Source organism: Anopheles coluzzii, chromosome X (assembly GCF_943734685.1).
Source record: "Anopheles coluzzii chromosome X, AcolN3, whole genome shotgun sequence".
In the NCBI taxonomy this organism is placed as follows: domain Eukaryota; kingdom Metazoa; phylum Arthropoda; class Insecta; order Diptera; family Culicidae; genus Anopheles; species Anopheles coluzzii.
The window spans coordinates 25,358,615-25,381,924 of NC_064669.1; the positions used below are offsets into that span (position 1 = coordinate 25,358,615).

Below are 23,310 nucleotides of genomic sequence, written 5' to 3' on the forward strand. Positions count from 1 at the left end.
AAATTTATCGTTATTTATACATAAATCTTGTGTCATAGTGTATGTTTCGCGCTCCTTCCAAAACGGCTGGATCACCTACAACAAAACATTGCTCCAATAAAACATATCCCGAGTAACAAGATCGGCTCAGCTACTATAATATATGGTTAATATTTCAATCAAATATTCCCAAATATTCGCTTTCAATCAAATATTCTCAAAATCCGTGATGCCTGTAACGAAACCTTAAGCGTTTGAAAGAATCTTATTGCGCTTGTGAAAAAAGCATCGATGCAGTGAAACAACAACTTTTGACAGCTTAATTGAGTCTTGAGCTGCTAAAATTATTTTGTTGGTATTTGATTCTGAATTGCAAAATCCTTTATCATAACACCGCTAGAACCACGAACAAATGAAAGTTAGTTGTTGAATATGAGACAACAATGATGTTTTGATGTTGTTAACTTGTACATAACGTATATGATTGGTGTAATACCTTATATAGTTAACAGGATGGCTGATAAGTCCCCGGTCTGACACATAGATGGCGCCGCTAGTATTAAATGCATATTATTTTTATATAGCCGGCCGGTCTGGTGGTACAGTCGTCAACTCGTACGACTTAACAACATGCCCGTCATGGGTTCAAGTCCCAAATAGACCGTGCTCCCATACGTAGGACTGACTATCCTGCTATGGTAACAATAAGTCACTGAAAGCCAAAGCTCACTTCACTAGTGGGTACAGGCAGGCCTTGACCGACAGCGGTTGTTGTGCCAAAGAAGAAGAAGAAGAATTTTTATATAGCACCAACCTTCAAATGATTCGTGTCAATATTTGACGTCTGTATGTCAATTAGTTTGTGAGACAGAGCGTCTTTTGTCAAGCAACTTTTGTTATTTTGTTGTTCCACCAAGACAACGCACCGTGCCACAAGTCATTGAGAACGATGGCAAAAATTCATGAATTGGGCTTCGAATTGCTTCCCCACCCACCGTATTCTCCAGATCTGGCCCCCAGCGACTTTTTCTTGTTCTCAGACCTCAAAAGAATGCTCGCAGGGAAAAAATTTGGCTGCAATGAAGAGGTGGTCGCCGAAACTGAGGCCTATTTTGAGGCAAAACCGAAGGAGTACTACCAAAATGGTATCAAAAAATTGGAAGGTCATTATAATCGTTGTATCGCTCTTGAACCGTCGTTGACCGTCAACTATGTTGAATAATAAAAACGAATTTTGACAAAAAATGTGTTTTTCTTTATTAGACCGGGGACTTATCAGCCAACCTGTTAGAAATGAACATTTTTGACGCGTGCAATTTTTTTTAAGTTATACCACTTGCTTTTTCTTATTCAGCAGTACATTTGGCACGTTGTTCTAGATGGTATGGTTTGCTCTGATTGGATTATTATAATGAGTTCGGCATTTTTGATAATCGGATTTTAGATGAAGCGATTGTTTTCTTATTTTTATTGTAGCGGAATATGGAGCAAGTGTGCCACCTTAAGCATTTCATGTTAAAACTCACTAAAACGTGTTTGTCAAAAGCTGACTTAAATTTCATAACCATTTTACATATATTTCCTTACATATAAATGAGTTTCGCTTGAAAAAAGTCTAAACAAACCTATTTTTGCAGCGTTTTAAAAAGGGTAAAAAAGACGTTGTTTTTTCAGCTATGGGGCAAGAGTGGCACTCGTATGGGGCAAGACGGTCAACTGGTTGAAATAAACGTATTTCTTAGATATTTGGTAATTTTTACGTTTGTGGCACTAGTGTCAGCCGGTCTGGTGGTACAGTCGTCAACTCGTACGACTTAACAACACGCTCGTCACGGGTTCAAGCCCCGAATAGACCGTGTTCCCATACGTAGGACTGACTATCCTGCTATGGTAACAAAAAATCACTGAAAGCCAAGCTCACTTCACTAGTGGGTACAGGCCTTGACCGACAACGGTTGTTGTGCCAAAGAAGAAGAAGAAGAAGAAGAAGGAGGCACTAGTGTATAGTTTTCTACATGTCTTGAGTCACCAATGAACCTTTTTTGACCACCAACTGTACTACAATATGGTTTGTTACTGTTCTGTTTTGGAATGTAATCCACGCCCCATACCGCTGCACGTTACAACAATGTCTACAATTTTTGATAGCTCGCGCCTTTGAAACATGTTGTAACTTGTTGAACTGTAACCCAAATTTAACGTTTTCTCAGCTTTACGGCGATGTAAATATTTTCTAGGTTGATTGTTCCCATGTTTTTTGAGAGCTTATTTGTTTTGATTAAAAAACTATAATTTTCTGCTAAATTTTGAAATTCAACATAAATCAGTTCAAAACAATGGGAAAAATTGATTGATCTATATCAGGGGCCTCCAAACTTTTCAGCCCGCGGGCCGCATTGCTTCAAAAATCACTATGTTGAGGGCCATTTGATGTTAGCTATAATTGATGAGTGAACTTTTAAATCTCATTTTTCAGTCAAAATAACCTAATATTTATTCTAAATCTGGCAAAGTCATCGGGGCCGCATTTTAAGCTCTTGAGGGCCGCATGCGGCCCGCGGGCCGTAGTTTGGAGACCCCTGATCTATATGAAACTCGGCACAGTATACCTAGTCATTGGAACGCATCCAACTGTACACACAATTGATCATTTAACTAAAGTTTTAATGGAAAAAATGCTTTGTGGCACTCTTGTCCTAATGGCACACTTGCTTCAAATTTCGCTAGGTATATATAACAAATATTATGATAATTTTATCATCTCAGCTTTAAAAAAGATACTTCTTATTTCAAGGCTGCTCATAATTTTCTTAGGCCTTCCTAGTCAAGATGATCACATTGTACTCGCTTGGTTTATTCATTTCAGAACCACAACCAGTTGTGAAATCCTTTATTAGTACAAGTCGGCGGGCCGAATCAAGTGTGGTTTTCATCATATTTAGCCCTAATTGTGAGAATATCCTTCTTCTCCTTTTAATTGGCGTAACAACTAACGCGGACTTGTCGAAGTTTACAGGCTTTCAGAACCATGCAGCCGGATAGTCAGTCCTTGCTACGGAGGGACATAAGATGCTTAAACCAATGACGGGCATGTTATTCTTCTTCTTCTATTAGGCGTAAACGTCCTACGCGAACATACCGGCCTACACAGGCTTTCAAGACTTAATTCTATACCACGTAGCCGGATAGTCAGTCCTTACTACGGGGATACGGTCCTTTCTGGGCTTGAACCCACTACGGGCATGTTATTATGTCGTTAAAATTGGCGACTGTACCGCAGAACTGCCCAATTGTGAGGATTTTTCCAATAGATTTCAAAATATGTCAGCATAATCAAACATGCCCTCTATCATTCATCGTAAAAAATAGTAGTTCAAATAAACCTCGTCGTAAACACTCCGACAAGAAAGCGAAAGGTATTTTAATTAGTCTCACGGGGAAAATGTTACATTGGAGACTAAAAATTGGAGCATGCTTACATATGCACCCAGTTCGTAATAAAGATTAAAATAATGGTAATAGTCACAAAGTCTCTATAAAAATAAGTGAAAAAAAACTCGTAACTCCAGTAGAAAAAATCACACCCATAACAAAGAGTCGTTGTTGGTATCTTTGTCCTATGAATCGGAGATCGACATCCGCTATATGTGCATTGCGCGAGACCGAGAAAGAATGGGGGAAAACGAATAGCGCTGTGTAACATTAAGAGAAAGAGAGAAAAAACGCGAACGAGAGAGAATGAGAGAGATTGAGAGAGAGCAATAGAAAGAGAACCAAGCGGAAACCGTCGTCATTGCCCTTCTACAGAACGTTGCAGCCGTAAATGGAACCGTATGGGATGGACCCTAGATTTCCATCGATGTTTTTGCGTTTCAATCGCTTTATTTCCCTGCTGCGATGCTACCTTTTACTCTTGTTCTTTCACATACCTCCCCGATTGTTCGTCGGCCTACCTGCTTTATTGCTTGCCTGCTTCCCTACCTGCCTGCTTGCCTGCCTGCTTGCCAGCCTGCTTTCCTGCTTGCCTGCCTGCCTGTTTTCCTGGCTGTTTGCCTGGCTACCTTCCTCTCTCTCACCCTGCCTAGAGCCAATCCCCTTTTTGTGACGCATTCTTACTCACACTTCAAAATTTTCCTCGTTTCCCTCGATGCAGCCGAAGGAGCGACCGACAAAATCGACCAACCGACCAGACCAGCAAACCATTTGCCCGTTCCATCTTTCTGAACCAGAAACATAGAAGCTGAAAAGGAACCGAAAAATATTTTTTAAAAACAGTTTCGTTTGAGACATCAAGCTGACTGCATGTCTTTTGGGAGACGAGTTCGCAGTAGAGTGGATTTTTTTGAATGTGGCTAGATTTTCTCTAGCATCGTAAGCGTCTTACAATAAAAGAACATACACTGAAAAATAATGTGCGTGTATAGTGCGTGAAAATACGTGAGCATAGATAACTTAACGAAGAAACCCCAGCCAATATAGGATTCAAGTGAAAAGCACATATCACGCAGTGAATTTATTTTTGAAAATTATATGTGTTATTGTTCTTGAACCAAGATGTCTCAACGCTGAAAAAGGAACATTAATATAACTACTATCAAACGCAATGCCAGCAAAGATACGCCTATGGGCAAGACGCCTGTGGATGACTTAAGAGCGTGGTTATTAGTCTAAATAAACAAAGGTTTAAAATGTTAGGTTAAAAGCATAATTATAGATTATGCAGTGTATCTGTGACTCCAATGTAAAGCTAACTTCTAACGATTGAAAAACTAGAGTGTATCTATTGCTTTAACTAGCTGAGTGAAAAAATGCCTGCATTTTTCATCATTGGCTATTTAGTAGCTCTTACAAATCATCAATCAAAAGATGACGGGGAAACTCAATCTGAACGGAACTTTGTAAACTGGTTTTAGGAAACTGTTAGCCAAACCTTATAGATGATTTTTTAAAACCGTGATTTTAAAAAAGGATTACAATGCAACGCAATTCAAAATGTGTATGGTGTTTTAGCGTTGAATGAAAAATCCATTGTACGATTGCTGTGTGATAGGTATATGAAAGTAAACCAAAAGAACCATTGGTTATACGTATACGTGTATAGATATTAATATCTATGTTGAGTTTGCGTAAAAAAACACGAATATGTAAAAAGTTCATATATATATATATATATGAACTATATATATATATATATATATATATGTATATGTGTGTATATATATATATATATATATATATATATATATATATATATATATATATATATATATATATATATATATATATATATATATATATATATATATATATATATATATATATATATATATATATATATATATATTTGTTTACATCAGCACACATTCCCATCTTAGTGTGTCCTCCTAAATGTTGCGTAACTCCTTCCGCGGTTATACACTTACACACTTTCGAGACTTAACGGAGACGGATGTTTATTTCAGCCCTGATCAGCCCTGGGGCAATATACAAACATACATAAATGCATAGCGATATATAGATAAATAAAGAACTGAATGAAAGAAAATATTTTAAATATACATATATATGTATGTACATATATGTATATATATATATATATATATATATATATATATATATATATATATATATATATATATATATATATATATATATATATATATATATATATACATAGATGGCATATATATATATATATATATATATATATTTATATATATAAATATATATATATATATATATATATATATATATATATATATATATATATATATATATATATATATATATATATATATATATATATATATATATATATATATATATATATATATATATATATATATATATATTAATACTATTGTTTGTGTGTGTTTGAGAGAGAGAGAGAGAGAGAGAAAGAGAGAGAAAGAGAGGGAAGCGAGAGAGAGAGAGAGACAGGAAGAGAGAGAGGGAAAGAGAGAGTCTATGTGTTACATTGCGTTTATACATGTAGATATGGATCATCATGCAGTTCTCATTTACCCGTTGCTGAACGTATTTTGAGTTTTTTATCCTAACAGTCTTTCCTGTGTTTGTTTTTATTAATTTCAGCCTTTCAAACTACAAGCCGTTTTCAAAACCAGCAAATCGCACTCTCACAACATTACTTTAACCAACGTTTAGCGATATCAAGAAGCCAGAGACTTTGCCACATTTCGTTTCAGTGTGTATTTGTTTACCAGGTGTAGTGCATATGTGTGGTGTTTTTCCAACTTCCAACAAATATTGTGATTTGTTTACTTCTGTGCTTTTTTCTTGACATAACATGTGAGGTTGCAGTGGTTATTGCTCTTCAAGCCATTCAGATTAGTTTCCTGAATAATACTTAAGTACGAGTACAAAGTTCAACCTTACATCATTATTTAAGTGTGTTTAACAATCAACTGTTACTGATCATAAACAACTATCAAACTAATTATTTAATGCCTCGGTAGAAAGCGGTGCTTTCTCGAGTAAACGCAAAATAAATATCAACATTAACGACAAAAGCAGCAATATCATTGTACAATCACGTTCTCCAGTATAACATCAGCATCATCCAATGCATCTACCGGCGGCTACTAGCAGCGACTGCCAAAGCCCATCGATGCCAACCACAATCAATGACATGTTTGCTAATCTGCACGAGATGCTTCAGGAGTATCACGGCGAGCTTGTGCAAACAGGATCACCCGCAGTTCTCTGCTCAGCTTTGCCAACGCACTGGCGTTCCAACAAGAGCTTACCATGTGCGTTTAAGGTGATTGCACTAGATGATATCCAAGATGGCACGCTCGTGACTATAAAAGCCGGCAATGATGAGAACTTCCACGCTGAGCTTCGTAACGCTACTGCCGTTATGAAGAACCAGGTGGCAAAATTCAACGATCTTCGATTCGTCGGGCGATCTGGGCGCGGAAAGTCGTTCTCGATCACCATAACAATTAGCTCGTACCCTTGCCAGATTGCTACCTATACAAAAGCGATTAAGGTGACGGTAGATGGACCACGCGAGCCCCGATCCAAGCAAAGTAAGAATTATTCAATGTTTCAATTCAATGAAAAAATCAATGTTTGAGTTGTTTTAGTTTTAGTTAATTTGAAGACATTACAGAAGTTCCGCCACGACAAACAGCAACATTGTCGCCACGTAATAATGCACAGCTTTGTTCCACCTGATTTTATCTGGACAGTTATGTACAAACAATTTGCATTGAAGAATAGGTCTGTTTGAAATGAGTTACGGATCTTTTTTTTTGTTCCGGAAGAATCCAAAGAGGCCGTATTGCTGGGTTACTAAGTTACCATTCGTGATGAAATACTTACATTGAAACTAAAAAAATCAAATATCTCTGAATCATCTTGATAGAGAAAGTTAAAAATTAGCGTTGGTTATTAAATGTAACAAAAAATCGTTTTCAAAAATTTTAGGCTAAAATAATCTATAATCTAATCTATTCTACGGCAAGTTTGACGTATAGACGTGTATATGGAGTGTTTACATGATTTGAACCGGTAAATGTAAACTCCTTACGAAAATGACTTTAATCAAACACACTTATGTGTTGGTGATTTTTATTAATTTAAACATTTTGATATTGTTTTCAAGAGGATGATTGAATTGTAAATTGTAAATTTTATTTTCCTTTTCAAACTGCTAGAAACGAGATTTTGTTAATTAAATAATCTTTGACGAGATGGTGAGAATAGCAATCAAACCGTTGTTAAAGAAACCAGCGCGTCTATCAACTAGCCCATGTGTCTCCAAACTATTCAGTTAGCGAACTGCTTTGCAAATAACGTCGTTTAGGGACAATTTGACATTAGCTTTAGCTTACGGTTGAACGTTTTGCTTAATGTTTGTCTCAAAAAGAAATAATACCTTTGATTAAAACAGTCAACCTTATTGACTAAATATTTTGACCTTTAAAAAGTCATCGCAGTCCGTATGATAGGTTCTTATTTGACCGGTCATCGGGCCCAAGGGTCATATTTGGGAAACCCCTAAAAAAGAGCACCATGTCGTTTCCGGTGGATAATAAAAACAATTAAATTTCGAATGAAAAAAATCAGACATATAATCAGACAAACATTCAATACAGTGGGTTTCCCGTTTACAACTACAGTATTTTATGTAAATGTATTTTCTCGAACGTATTATTACATTAAAATAAAATCTCTTCTTGTTTGTTTCGAACAGATTTCGCCTACGGTCACCCAGGACCATTTAATCCTTTCATTCTGAATGCGGGCTGGCTTGATGCGGCTTACATGAACTACGCATGGTCCGACTACTTTCGTCAACACCAACAGCAGCAAGTGATGCAGGTGCCACCATCATCAGCTGGTCCTCTACCGGCATCTGTTGGATGCCACGACAAAGGTATGGCTCAATCTGTTTTGAAATAAATTTAGTATCCTTTAACATTAATATCCTTTGAAATAAATTTGCATTTGTGAATGAGATAGGCAACATTTATATCCTTTGAAATGAAAATCTGCTACCCTAGAAATATAGGGATTCACACTTTATCTCACGATCGCAGGACACTTTTCTGAATCGTTCTTAACACTTTAACACTCTGATCGTTGGCATTTTACATTGGCTTTATGCTCCAAACACAGTACAAGATAAGAGAGCGTATAGTTGGCTTAGGATCACCATCTTTTTGTTGGCTTAGGATCACTCACTCTCATTCTAATTCTCAGAGACAATGCCGCTTCTGCAATATGCGCTCTCTTTTTCTTCCCGATGCAATACTTTTTGCTGCTATGGAGTTGCTGAGAGAACAATTACAGAAAAAGAGAGTGAAAACAGCCGTTGATCGAAAACGATTCTCGCAGCGCTAAGAGTGTTAAGCGCCGCGTTATATAAAAGTGTATGGCGGCTTTGCTCAAGGCTCAGCTTCGTATCTAACGCTCAGTGATTCTCAAATTCGCTCAGTGATTAGAACAAATGAGAGGGGAAAGAAACGAGAATGACATGCGCTACACCGCTTATCGAATGACACAAAATAGTGATAACAGACGGATGAAAAATTGCATGGTAAAAATATTAGGCCACGGGCCATGGGGATTCTCAACGCTCATTTTCTCAGGCACTCATGAGTGTTTTTGAGAAATCCTCGTTCTCAGCGTTTGTCGAATCGGAACAAAATCGGTTTTGAGAATCTTTGAGAATCTTTGAGAAAGTTGGCGATGCAGCGATCGGCTAACTGAAATGTAAGCAATTGCGCTATTTGTGTTTCGATAATCACGTTGGAAAATGTATTCAATGTTTATAATTAAAAAAATGCGATCAAACACTTATTTTCTATTTAAAGCTCCAAATAAAGCTTGAGTGGATTGTTCAGTTTCTCAAAGTGAGAAAAATTGACAGCGGCCACGAGCGCGCGTCTGAGAACAAGTTTTGAGTGCTTGAGAAACTTAAATGAGTGCTTGAGAATGTTTTCTCAGCTTGGGAAACCCCCGTGGCCCCGCGGCCGAACAAAATCGGTTTTGAGAATCTTTGACAAAGTTGACGATGCAGCGATCGGCTAACTGAAATATGAGCAATTATGCTATTTGTTTTTCGGTAATCACTTTGGAAAATGTATTCAATGTAAATAAAATGCGAAAAAAAATGCGATCAAAAACATATTTTCTATTTAAAGCTCCAAATAAAGCATGAGTGGCAATATCAGTTTCTCATGGCCACGGGCTCGCGTCTAAGAGCAAGATTTGAGTGCTTGAGAAACTTAAATGAGTGTTTGAGAATGATTTGAGAATGCCCCATGGCCCCGCGGCCTTAAAAGAATAATTGAGCGTTTCCAGTCAAATATGTTAATATAATAAATATGTTTTGTAAAATTAATAATGCTCTCACAAATAATATAAATTGAAATAAATAATTTATGTATTAAATCGTTTTAAAAGCCACTACAATTTGTTCCAGAGTTTCGTGGTACTCGACTGTGGAAGTGGAAAGAGGAAGTCAAAGATTTCTGAATTAAAAATGAATCTACAAAAATTGATCAACAACTTGTAAGAGAGGTGTGTGGGCTGCTGATTTTGGCTCGTTTCGGTCACATTATCTCACACGACCGCTTAGTACGCGTAGTGCTTGATATGTCACTTACCTATTTGGCAAATCTTTACCCTCGTGGACGGCCTAAAATAATTTTACAGACTGTGTCGTTGGTCTCCATGCACATAACATGGCCAACCATCCAAACTCTAGTGAGTTTGTTGCTCGTCCTCGTCCTCGTCCCCGTTACTCGTCATTGTATCGATTCCATTGTCCCTTCACAAAAATATAGCCAAAATATCGCATTGAGCATTCTCCTCTTCAACATGACATATAAATTCCAGGTGTTTGTGAGAAATGGTATTACAGAGATTACCAAGATAATTCGTCTTCATAAAAGAGTTATTGGTCACCGTGAATACTTATTTAGGCGACGTAAATTCTCCATTAGACTCTCTCAGTTCTATTCGGGCCTCATGGAACATGAATCGGGAAAAGTAAAGAACCAAAGTGGCCTACTCAATATCGATATTCTGCTATTTCTTATGCTCAAATTAACGCTTCGAGTTGTGGCGTCATTACCGCTGCTTAATAAGTAAACGCCGTTTCCACTTCCTGATAAGTATGTTCTTGTTTCATTTATGACCTCCCAGCCAAGCGAACGCAGTGATGTAGACACTTCTCTATAGTTTTTTTTTCTCTTCAGTTTCCCGTGGAACTTCTTGTCGTTCAGGGTCGGCCGCCATTATGTGCTTTCTTTCGATGCTCTGATTGATGTCTAATAGTGCCAAGATGTTGTAGGTGCCGGAACGATCATCCACCGTATTCGATGCATAGGGGTGCCGTTCTTTAATCGCGCCCGCCTCGGAACGAGGTTGCTTCACTTTTTGGTCATCCCGGTTAAAGTTAGACTGTAAGCGCTTTCACATTTTGGCTGGTGAAGTTAAATTCTTTAAAAATTTACAATTTTTGTCCATGTTTCTTCAAAGCAATCTTTAGGAAAAAGGAGGTTTGTTCGCTCTGGTCTATGATGTCGTAGGCCACCGTGAAATCGATGTTGGCGCTTTCGGCACTTCTGGAGAATCTGCCGAAGAGTAAAATTTATCGGTGGTGAATTTGCCTCTCACAAACCCAACTTTGTAGCTGCTGATGATTTTTGTGGCAAAGCGTGCATCTGCAGAACTAGATTTTGGACAGGATCTTGTAGGCGGCATGGAGGACTGTGATGGCTCGAAAATTTGAGGATTCCAGCATCTCTTTTTGTTGATGAATGACACCCAGCTTTCACTCCTTCGGTAGTTCTTTATGCTCCCAGATTCTCACGATTAGCATTTCGTGCTAATCATACATTTCGGTAATTCTTTCCGACCCCATCTTGAAGAGCTCGACCGCTTGTTCATCGCTAGCAACACTATTGCAACGTTAACAATAGGCTCTTTCTTTCACACGGTAACTTATAAAAACAATCAAACTAACAACCGCAACGTTCTTTAAGCAGTCTTCGTTTTTAATTTTATTTAGACGCTAAAAAAAGACTGTCTCCGGTTTCAATGAAAAATAAAATAAGATGCTTATCTTATCCACGTTCGGGAGTAATCGGCACGAACAATCCGTGTTGCATCCCACTCTACACCATATCAGTAGCGCAGTTAGCTGCTTACAGGGTTTTCCAAGCCACAGGAGTCGACGTCATAGAAACTGCATAGTGATGGGATGGAATTTTGAAATAAAAAGGTGTGGGAAAGCTGGGTGTGTCCAATACGAAGTCGTGATAGGATTCTCTGGTCTTGATGTAATGGGTGGTCTCTCCATGGTTGTGTTGTGGTCTTGATGGTTCTCAGGAAATAGCGGCCGCTTCTAACCCAATAACCATTCCAACTATTGTTGATGATGGTTTTGCTAAGGCGAATGAAATCACGACGTGGAAGAGTGTTATGGCAGCAGGCCGGGGTATTACGTCCTGTGTTGGCTAGTTGCTCTGCTATTTTGTTTCCCTGAATAGCTGTGTCGCCAGGAATCCAGCAGAATGTAAATTAGGTTGGTTGGCCACCAGACCTTGAGGGTCGCTAAAGTAGGCCAAATTGATGCGTGAGCTTTAAAAAATAATCAAAAACGACTTATGAAAATAATACGAAACGTTCAATATGATGTGAATAATCAAAATTCAATACGTCTTTACAATACAATGGAACCCCTCATCACGAGTATAATCCGTTCTAAAAATCACTTGTTATGGAGGTTCTTTTTCATTCAATTAGTATAAAAAGTGAAATAATTAGTTTCATGTCAAGTCATGTGCAGGTAAATAAGACTTAGATCATTTAGAAATTCTGTAATTTGTATTGCGTGTATCTATTTTCCCTTAATCCAATTGACAATTTTTTTTTGAATGAATGGTTAAAATTGGTTTTGTTGGAATGTAGTTTAAAATAAAACTTAAAAAATATTGTTTTTGTAAGAACTTCCCGAACTTTACTGTTGATACCGTCTATCACCCGGCGCCCAACTGTTTCAGTTTTTGATCTGGCCAGTAAGTTCAACCAACTCTACATTTGTATGATGTCTTTAGTAACTGCTCCCTTTTTCTCTAATTATTGTTCAATTATTGCCCAATATCGCTCCATTGGGCGAAACTAGCGGAAATTTGTTGGATTCAGAGCACGTCCTTGCTATAAAGGCAGCTTGCTAGATCAAGCCAAAACATGATCATAATGAGACCTAATAAATTGCAAAATTGGTTTCTTAAAGCACTTTTTTTATACCAATCCGAATTCATGTTCTTATATTCGCCGCAAACAAAGTGGTGTTTTTGCCACATGAGCAGATTCTTTGCCAAATCATTTTTTAAGCAAAATTTTCAGCGAAAATAAAATTTAAACTCTTTTAGACGTTGCCGCGAGCATCGACTTTATAATATTTTACCTCCGGGATTTGTTTTAAATCGGCTTTCATTTAGGTTTTATTATCCATCAAAATGCAACCATGCGGATTGGTCAGTATCTGATCGTACAGCTTCAGATCAGTTACTGGCCATTGTTTGTTGTTTGAAGTTTCGTGAAGTTACGGTAAGTCGGACTTGTCGTATAGTAGAGCGGTTGGCGTTAAGATTTTTGGCCAAATCGTAGTCCAAGATGTTTGAGTTAGACTGGATTTTCCGAACGACTTTCAATCACATTGAATGATTCACAGTTCCACTCCATCGCCTAGTTTGCTTTTAAAACATTCGTGCAACATACAGCTTGGGCAAACTTAACCGTTTTGCCAGCTCCCGAGATGAAGCTAATTGCTTAAGCAGATAGTTGTGCACAATCAGATTTCGCTTCTCCTCTTGAATGTCCAATATCTTGAAGCAAAAAAAACTAAATTCCATGAGAATTTGACAAAGTGTGTTTTCTGTTGTTAGCAACACGATTCACAAGATTCCATTTTTGTCCATAGGAGGCACCACTATAATGGAAACAAAGTGCCCCATTTGAATGAATTAACCAAGCTAAATGAACCAAGCTTTAGAGCAGCGATGTCAAACTCATTTGACCCCGCAGGCCAAAATGCCACTGAAAATAATAGCAAGGACAGCAGCCTAATTTTTACATGATATGATACAAAATCAAATCGTTAGCCGCTCTTTTCATTTTGTGACGATAGTTACGTTACAGAAGTTAAAACTTTTATGTAAAAAAAGTGAAAAAACTGTAGCAGATTATTTTTAGCTGATATAGTCATCTGATATTTCAAACATCTGGATTGTTTTATGGCAACTAACAAGATTGTTGACCGGGCCATGTCACATTGACGTGCTCTATCGTGAGCAGGCCAACAAAAGAGAGAGAGAGAGAGAGAGAGAGAGAGAGAGAGAGAGAGAGAGAGAGAGAGAGAGAGAGAGAGAGAGAGAGAGAGAGAAAAAGTGATGTTCCTAAATTACACACATACATTTTGTATGAGGTTGAAACTAAACCGCAAGTTCTTATAATGTTAATTTTAAGCCATATAATTAACCGTATAATTAATCGTAAAATTTGAAGAATTGTTCATCAAATATGTGTTGCTAACAAATTTAATCATCGTTAAGGGCATATCATATTTTTCATTGAAATTTTAACCATTTTCCTAAAATTGGAAAGCGAAATTGAAATCTGAGGTTGGTCTAAATAACCTTGTTTGATTTTATTTCTATGAATATACGTTACTTACTTACTTATCCGGCGCTACAAGCATCCTTTCGCGCAATTCAGCTTCCATTCTATTGTCGTTGCTGACCTTTGACCCAAGATAGGTGAATTCTAGGACAATTTCAAAAGTGTGTTGTACCTATTTGTACGTCACGCCTTCGTAGTTTCTGATTATTTATCGGTAGGGCCGCAGATGTTGCCACCATCAGTTCGGTCTTTGCCTCGTTTATCTGCAATCCGAGGCTCTGTGCCGCCTGATCGATCCCTTGGTAGGCTTCGGCTACATAGGAGAGCCGCAGAACAATGATGTCTATAACATCAGCGTATGCCAGGATCTGGGTTGACTTATAGAAGATGGTTCCCGTAGTCTCCACCCTCGAGTCGCGGATGGCATTCTCTAGCGTCAGGTTGAATAGGAGACCCCTGGCGCAGACCCTTGGTGGTAGCAAAAGGTCCTGAGAGTTTTCCATTTCCATTCTTGACCAGTTCAGCTACAATTCGGTCGGTTCCGGGTGCCATGTTATTTTTCAGCCGACGGATAGTCTTTCGTGTTTCTTCTATGCTAGGTGGCAGTAGCATGACACTATCTGCTAGTGGCGCTTCTAGCTGTTCGTTAAACTGATCGTTGAGTAATTCATCAAAGTACTGAGCCCACCGCGAGAGGACCTCTGGCTGGTTACTAACCAGATCTCCATCCTTATTGCGATAGCAGTTTACATTAGGTACAACGTTGTTTCGGTAACTTGCTATCACTTGGTAAAACTTTCGTGTCGGTCCGTACGCCTCTCTGGTTTGCTCGAGTTCCCGCATGTTTTGCTCTTCCCATGCGTGATTCTTGGAGCGGTGAACTCGTTACTCTTGAACTCGCGTCTGTGCCGTTAGTATTCCTCTGCGCATGCTCGCGTTCTATGATGTTGTTGCATTGCTCGGTATGCATTATTCTTACGTCCGGTCACTTGTCTGCATTCATCGTCGAACCAGCCTGATTTGCTGTTGCCAAAACGTAGTGGGCGCACAGTTTATTTTTTTTAGGAACATAACAGTTTTTGCTATTCTTATATTTTTATGCATACATGCATAGAGAGAATTTGGGAAAACCCCGATAAGGTTTTATGAAGATGCATGATCTAACAATTCATAGAGAAACCTGGGAAGTTGAAAATATCTACATATTTCAAGAGTCCGAAATTAACTGACACGTACTCTGGAAGCAGAAATGCTTCTACTAATAATTTATAAGTTTTTATAAGTTTATATTGTTTTTTCGGACAGAAAATCTAAGGTTAACTTTAATAATAAACTTTTGCTGTATATCGCTTGTATACAACCCATCATTACTTATTCAAAAAATTGGATTTATTATGCCAATACGCATAAGAAGAAATTACAAATAATTCAAAATATTTAAAAAAATGATATTCAACTCACTTCCTTGGTACAGGACAGCATCAGTTCATAGAATTTGCAACATAAGAACTATATTACAATTCATCACTACATTAATTATAATTTATCTCTTACTCTAGCAGCAACTAATCGAGATATCCCGAAGATATCATCTACATAGACAAGAATAAGCAGAGGGCATGTGATTAAGACAGACATTATTCGTCATTGAGGAACGCCTGTCTTTCAAGTGTATATTTCTAATTTGCTGTTTTTTGTGTAGATTGTGTTTTTTTTTCTGTTAGATATAAAACTGTAGATAATGTGAATTAAGTAATGGGGGAATTTTAATTTTATCAATTTGTATATGATAGCTTCATGTAAAATGGTGTCGAAAGCTTTTTCTGAATCTAATAAAATACACCCGGTTGATTTGTTCAAATTCCTGTTGAGAATAATGGGGCCGTTCACGATTCTATTTTTGTATGGAGTTTTACAGTTGGAGGCGGAAATCATGTAAACATTCGATACAAAACCACACACAAAACTAGCCTGTAATTTTTAGTCTAGATTATTCTACCCTCAAAGCTAGAATTAGATTCGAGGACCTGCACGGAAAATGGCAAAACAAGGTGGTGTTTACGTTTATCCCAAGATGCATTAAAAAGATCTAGCGATCGAATCTAGAATTAAAGTGTATGTAGTCCTGGTGGTCTCATAGCATGTTTTTTATAACCAAGTTTTAATATCACTTTTTGACAGGATGGATGAGAACTTTTGTTCAAACAAGTTTTCTGGAGGCTTGACGAATACTCTAAACACTCTTAATTCTTCTTCATTCAGAAACAGAAGCGATAACAATCAGCCTTCTAGATTGATACACCTTGGGATAAGCCCACCTGTATACTGTACCCACACGCTGCTCGAAAACTGCTATAGCAAGCAAACAGCTGACAGGCTGAAATTTCAGCCTACCAGTTTAAAACGGAAAGGATGCCAATATCAGCTTTTAGTCTATGTAATTGATGTGCAGTTGATAGGTCTGGCTGGAATCTGTATTGAGATTTAGGTGAAATATTATCAATTTCAGTATGATGGTGCAGTTTATTTGCGATAAGCGTTTCAAAATGTTGTCTAATTCAACTATACATGCTAATGGGTCTGTCATTGTTTGAGAGACTTTTATCTTTTCCTGCTTTTACAATAATGAGATTTTTTTTTATAGTTTCCAGTTTTGTGGAAAGAAACATTTTTTAAGCAGCTGTTACACACAAGATTTGATATAACTATAAATGTTTTGGGTATGTTTTGATAGCTCTGTCATTCGTGTTATCCGTCATATAAATTGTTCAAGCTTCAATGTTTTTAACTATTTTGGAAATGTCTGATGCTTTGATTACAGCTGTAGCAGATTTACTGCTAACAATAGGTCATATCCAACTTAAACATCACGTATAGAAATGATAGCAGTCATAACAATCCAATCAATGTCGTAAATAGATATCATTCGAGAACTTGTGAAACTTATAACCAGTAGGTCAACTCCAGCAGAAAACCATCATCCTCAATAAGAACATAAACACTTGCGAAATATATAACCGTCAAGCAGGAAGCGCATCACAACGTTTCGCAAATCATAACGCAATTGCTAACCAATTGCGCAGGCTAACCCAGAAAGAACACCCATCAATAAACAATAACGTTCGATCGTTTTTATCCACAAAAACATAACAGGAAACTCGACAGACAATCAGACGAAAGTAGGTCAGTTTAAAATATAAATATATAACAATGTATGGATGACAAAGTGTGTCATCATAGAAAATAATTGGTTATAAATAAAGCTTAAACTGATGACGACTTCAGTTCACAGTTTACAGACACGTAGATCACTCGTGTTCTGGTGTATCTCACCTATTTGCAGATTCCGCCGAAGGCTCTGCACAATTTGGTAGTCACATTTGGTTATCAGCTGCTCAGTCGGTTGACCAATCAGCTAAACCCCTTCTTCAACATTAGTACAAGTTTGCTCATTAAACGGTTAATACTCCCGCAGTGTTTTAACGCCGCCTGGAATCCGACCCGTTGCATAAAGTAAAGTTCCGTTGTTCTACTCGTCCGTTGCATAAGTGTAACCTGACCATCCTAACGTGGCAAGCACACGATACGACACAATCGCAATTGAACTAACCTACGGTACGTTCTCGTTTCAATCCCCGCTTCGTTCTGCACTCTTCCAATGCATTCCGCGCATTGACTTACTACACACGGTTCTGGTAAGCAAAGTGCGCGACGAACCTACCACACAACTCTTGCTAGAAAGGCTGCCACCGCGCTGTTGATCAAGTATAAAATTGGAATCTGTTGATTGATCAAGTATAAAATTGGAATCTGTGACATTGATTTTGTTTTAACTTTGTTTTAATTTTGTTACCATGGGTTGTTTGGTGAGCTTTTTCGAAGTGAGATTTATTTGCCTCACATTTTTGTGAAGCTGTGAGTAACAATTATCCGTCGTGTTTTAGAGAATGTATAGCCACCTGACTTTTTTTTGATGATTTTTTAATATTTCCATATCTTGTTTCGATTATCACCCCGTCAGGAGTCTTCTGGAGTCATCCGGAGTCGTTCAGAGTCGTTCGGAGTCGCCGGAGTCGTTCGGAGTCGAACGACTCCGAACGACTCCGAACGACTCCGGACGACTCCGACTCCGGGCGACTCCGGACGACTCCGAACGACTCCGACGACTCCGAACGATTCCGAACGACTCCGAACGACTCCGAACGACTCCGGACGACTCCGACTCCGGGCAACTCCGGACGACTCCGGACGACTCCGGACGATTCCGAACGACTCCGGATATTGCAGCGCGGACCTACCTTCCGGAGTCGATTCCGAATGTATCGGAGTCGGATCGGAGTCGACTCCGGATTTTTGCCAACTTTACCCATCACTACTCTGTACCCACTGGTGAAGTGAGCTTGGCTTTCAGTGACTTATTGTTACCATCCCGCACAACAAAATCGAGCAGTTTTTGAGCTCACTTTCTAGCTCGCTTTCCGCCGAAACCGATCGAGAATGCGAGCAGAAACGTCCGAAGAACCGATCGAAGCTCCTGATCGATTGAAGCGTTTACGATCGTTCGAGAGAGCGCGCTGTATGTGTTTATTTCTTTCTGACGGAAAAGCTCCGGTACGCGACCGTGTTGGCGCAAAAATGATAATGGCCAAAAATTGTTCACAAACACGATCTCTTTCTCTCCTCCTTCCCCTCTTCCCCATCCTTTCACCACGCTTTATCTTTATTGGTTCCTGCTCTCTAGCTAAATTGAGCGAGAGGCTGAGAAGTTTTCGATCGCTTTGCGCAGCGGGATAGCAGGATAGTCTATTCGGGGCTTGAACCCATGACGACAGAGTTGTTACTGTTGCTTTCACGACAAAATATAAGTACTTTATTTCAGACAATAATCAAATTTTATAATTTTAAACAAAAATATGTGTACAAAAGCTGCAGATACTGGTAACGAGCTACTGTTTTGGGTTAAGGAGCTGCTGTTATTTCCATCCTCTGTTGTTGTTCGATGGTAGTCGAAAGATGAAGGGCTCACGCACCCGGTTTGCGTTAAAAAGCATTGGATTCCAGCAACTTATTTAGTGAGTCTTCTCAACAACCAACAGCATAGGCACATGTAATTATCACATCTAATACTGCATACACTTTTAGTAATAACAAATACTCGGAGGGCTCGATCTCCGCCAGAATGTCAAGGAAAATTTCCTTTGACACACGAATTTTTTTCTTAAATCGGAAATTAACAACCACGAAATGAAACATGTATAACACGGTTTGCACAAATGATCGGCGTAGACAAAAGCAGTCGGCGCTGTTTTGCCAGATCTACCGTTGACACAGCTTTGAAGAAAAGAAACAAATTAACGAAACTTGTCTGTCACTAGAACGATTTCAAAATACATGCCTATTTTCCGTTTGTCTTGACGCACTTGTCTTGCGTATATATATATATATATATATATATATATATATATATATATATATATATATATATATATATATATATATATATATATATATATATATATATATATAATTTTTTTTAATGGAAATAGATAACAAAAAATTTTCAAAATGTTACATACCTCTAAGTTCAATTCATTTCCATCATTTAAAGCTAAATTTAAAGCAAAACGTTACATAGAAAACAACATTCGTTCCAAATCCGCAGCGCAAAACCTCGCGGATTTCTCCCCATACAAACGGGACCCCGGCAAGTAGAACTCATTCTTTCACGCGCTTCTTACGGTCTCTCAATGGTACGTTATTTTAAAACTGAGCGCCAAGTGAGCGCCTTCTGACAACCGCGGCGAACGGATAACGTCGGTCGAAGTCCATAGTCGCCTCGAATGTCATGCAAAGTAGCGCTTTTGTAATGTTTTTCTAATTTTTGTGGATTTTGTTATTCCTAAATTTTTTACAGTAGATAAAACCAAAAAATCCCTTCTGAATGTAATTACATGCAATTCGTCTGATTCAAATAATTGCATTTAGTAGTTAAACCGTAAAACAAAACGCTTTTCGTAGCTTTAATCTGACGGAAAGCTGTTGGACAAAAAACGGTCTCCGTTTGAGTCAGGTAATGCAAATGACCTTCGTTCAGTTAGGTATATCAATCCAGAGACAAATCGAGACAATTTGCTCAAATATTTTAGTACAAGCGCAAAGTGACACTATTCCCCGATAATTTGATGCTTCTGTACGGTCACCTTTTTGAGTATTGGCACCATTTTTGCATGCTTCGAGGCAGTGGGATGGATATCACATTCAAGCGACATGTTAAATATTTTTCTTAAAACAGGAGCAATAGCGTTGCGACAGTGTTTTAATACATAACTAGGAATATTATCAGGACCAGAAAAAGTTGATTAAGAATTGATATAACCAGAGTGTCACCAAAGGTTGGCAGGGCAAAATCAATTATATCAGCAGGGGTGTCGATCACAGCGTTACGTAACATATCGTTATCAGTAGTTGGGGGACAAAACGTAGCAGCAAAACGGTCTGCAAAACGATTGCACTTTTCTGAGGTTTGCGCTGAGGCTGATCTTGTGATAGACATTGATTATAGATGATTATAAGACAAGAAAAGCGATTGATAATTTTGATTCGCATTGCATGAAGGTTTCACCTATTAGGGTAAATGTACCAATAGTGCAGTTTGTAGTGGTACAGATGTTTTTTAATGGATTTTAAGTGTCAGCAAGGAAAATTTATTAATATTGTAACACATAGCAATTGGAATATGTTTTATCTTCACAATCACAACCATTTTTACTATGAGTCACTCAAAATTTACGAAAAATCAAATTTTTTGTGACTGCTTTGTTGTACCTATAATGATGGTGTGGTTCCTATAGTCGTCGTATTGTGCTCCTAAAGTGGTGGTAAACAAAGATAGCTGTATAACAGTGTATGATATCAATATAAGTTAGTTTTGAAGCTGTTTTCGTGTTAATAGCAAGAATTACTGCCATTATATTGATTTCTTGCCTAATTTGATCGGAAAAATGCATGAATTAGGTTGATGAAAATATTGCCTAAGTACTGTGTAACACCTGTCATCAACTCACACCCAGATGAGTACGCTTGATTTGAAGTCCATTTTTCATTCGACCAGATATGAGAATTTTGGCTTATGTTTGGTAAATTATATACAGAAATCTCATTTATGTTGCTTATTTTAGTGAAAACAATACTACATGTCAAAAATATCCTCGAAAAAATCTAAAACGACCTGTTTTTATTGATTTTATAACTAAACCACTGTATGAACATGCCTGTTGTGTGTACTTATAATGACACTATGGTAAAAAACACTTCAAAATACGTAAATATGGTCAAAGGCAATGCATTTCAGTAAAACAATAATATTTCATAACAGTTAGTTGAAAAACTATTAATTGCGTAGGTATGTGGTCATTTAGAACGTGAACAGAAATATGAGTTTATGAAATCCTAAGGATTTTGGAAAAATGTGGACACATTTAGCAAAATAATGGATTTTTCGGTCACAAAGTAACGGAATGGTCCCATTCATCTTTTAAACCCTTTGTAAAAGGTTAAAGAACATTTCACACGAACGTAAATAACTTAATTACTTTAAATTTGCCGTATGGACCGCATTTTAGTACAATACCACCACTATTGGTACTACCACCACTATAGGTACATTTAACCTATTATTCTTTTATTGTGAAGCAAAAAATCAATCGCTTGGGCTACCGCAAAAGAGTTGCCTTCGTTCATTGCCTAAACCACGATGTTCGGGAGCCTCTGAGCGATCGGGAATATTCGGCTCGATCGGTATTGGATGCTTCCCTCACTACGCGTTAGTACCGCGTTCTTTCGGGAATCACGGGAGATAACACCGACAGATCGAATCTAACGTTAATTATTATCAACAGTAGTGTTTCCAGTAATCATGTAGGGTGTAGCAAGCGAGCGATGAATGTGTTTATTAACATTCTTTTGTTTTATTGCGGTAATCGTTGTACCATACATCATTCTCGTTATTTATTTCCTTCATTATTCATTGTAAAGAGTTATTTACAATTGCAATTCATTGCAATATTTTTAATTTGTTGAGAAAACAAAAGCACCTCACGATAATTTTGGGCCAATTTGAATAAACAAAACGTGTGTTTTTTTTTTGACTCAACAAGAATTTGTATGGTTATATATTATTATTAAAAATAATTTCATGAAAAATTAGTTTTTTTAGAATAAGAACGTGATTTACCCAAAATTGTTGACAAGCAGCCATCAATGTTGTTTAAGAGTAAATATTATTCATTGACAAAATGTTAAATATACTTTTAGCTATTTTTATTGAATATTCATATTTTGATTCTTTAAAACAGAGATGTCAAACTCACTATGGGTCGCGGGCCGGATTGCAGTTGCATTCATGAAATATTCCAGTTTCAGAATCTCCCTAATTTTCCTCATTAAAACCATAACAAAAAAGACAGAAAGGATGTAGTGGCTTTAAAGGTTTTTTTAAGATTCTATGTGACTATTGACGAAATGGGAATAGGGATAATTTTTCCACTATTTTACAAGAATTTTCAAGTACCTATCATTTTTCATTAAATTCATTAAATTCGAGATAATGCTCATTTCAACTTTAACACAGAAAATGTTTATTATGTAGAAATAAGGGAACATGAAAATAAAACAATGCCATTTAAAGCAGTTCATAACATTTACTCACAACTTCAGTGGTGATCGTTCTAAATCGGTAATTCTATAATTATTATAGATTGCTCCAGATATGTGCTAACTTTTTTTTTATTCAGGAGGGACGGCTTTGCCATATTGCTTAGTAGGGTAAATGTACCAATAGTGGTGCAATTTGTAGTGGTACCGATGTGTTTTAATGGATTTAAAGTGTCAGGAACGACAATTTCTGAATATTTTAACACATAGCAATTGGAATATGTTTTATCTTCGCAATCACAACCATTTTTACCATGAAACACATCAAATTTACGAAAAATCAAATATTTTTGTGATTGCTTCGTTGTACCTATAATGGTGGTATGGTTCCTATAGTCGTCGTATGGTGTTCCTATAGTGGTGGTAAACAAAGATGCATCAAAAACGGTGTATAATATTAAAGAAACTTAGGTTCGAAGCTGTTTTCGTATGAATAGTAACGATTACTGCCATAAT

At 37.5% G+C, this 23,310-nt stretch overlaps 1 protein-coding gene across 6 annotated transcripts in view; it reads left to right on the top strand.

The window, feature by feature from the left end:
- LOC120952270 (segmentation protein Runt-like) overlaps positions 1-23,310 on the top strand; it is a 55,736-nt gene that overhangs the window by 26,598 nt on the left and 5,828 nt on the right. The window contains exons 1-3 of one of the 6 annotated variants that reach the window (XM_040371526.2): positions 3,880-4,416; positions 6,073-7,031; positions 8,201-8,383. In XM_040371526.2, coding sequence (XP_040227460.1) covers positions 6,563-7,031; positions 8,201-8,383 — 652 coding nt within the window. In that variant the 5' untranslated portion in view covers positions 3,880-4,416; positions 6,073-6,562. The other 5 variants (XM_040371511.2, XM_040371521.2, XM_040371545.2 and 2 more) reach the window with 5 other exon arrangements.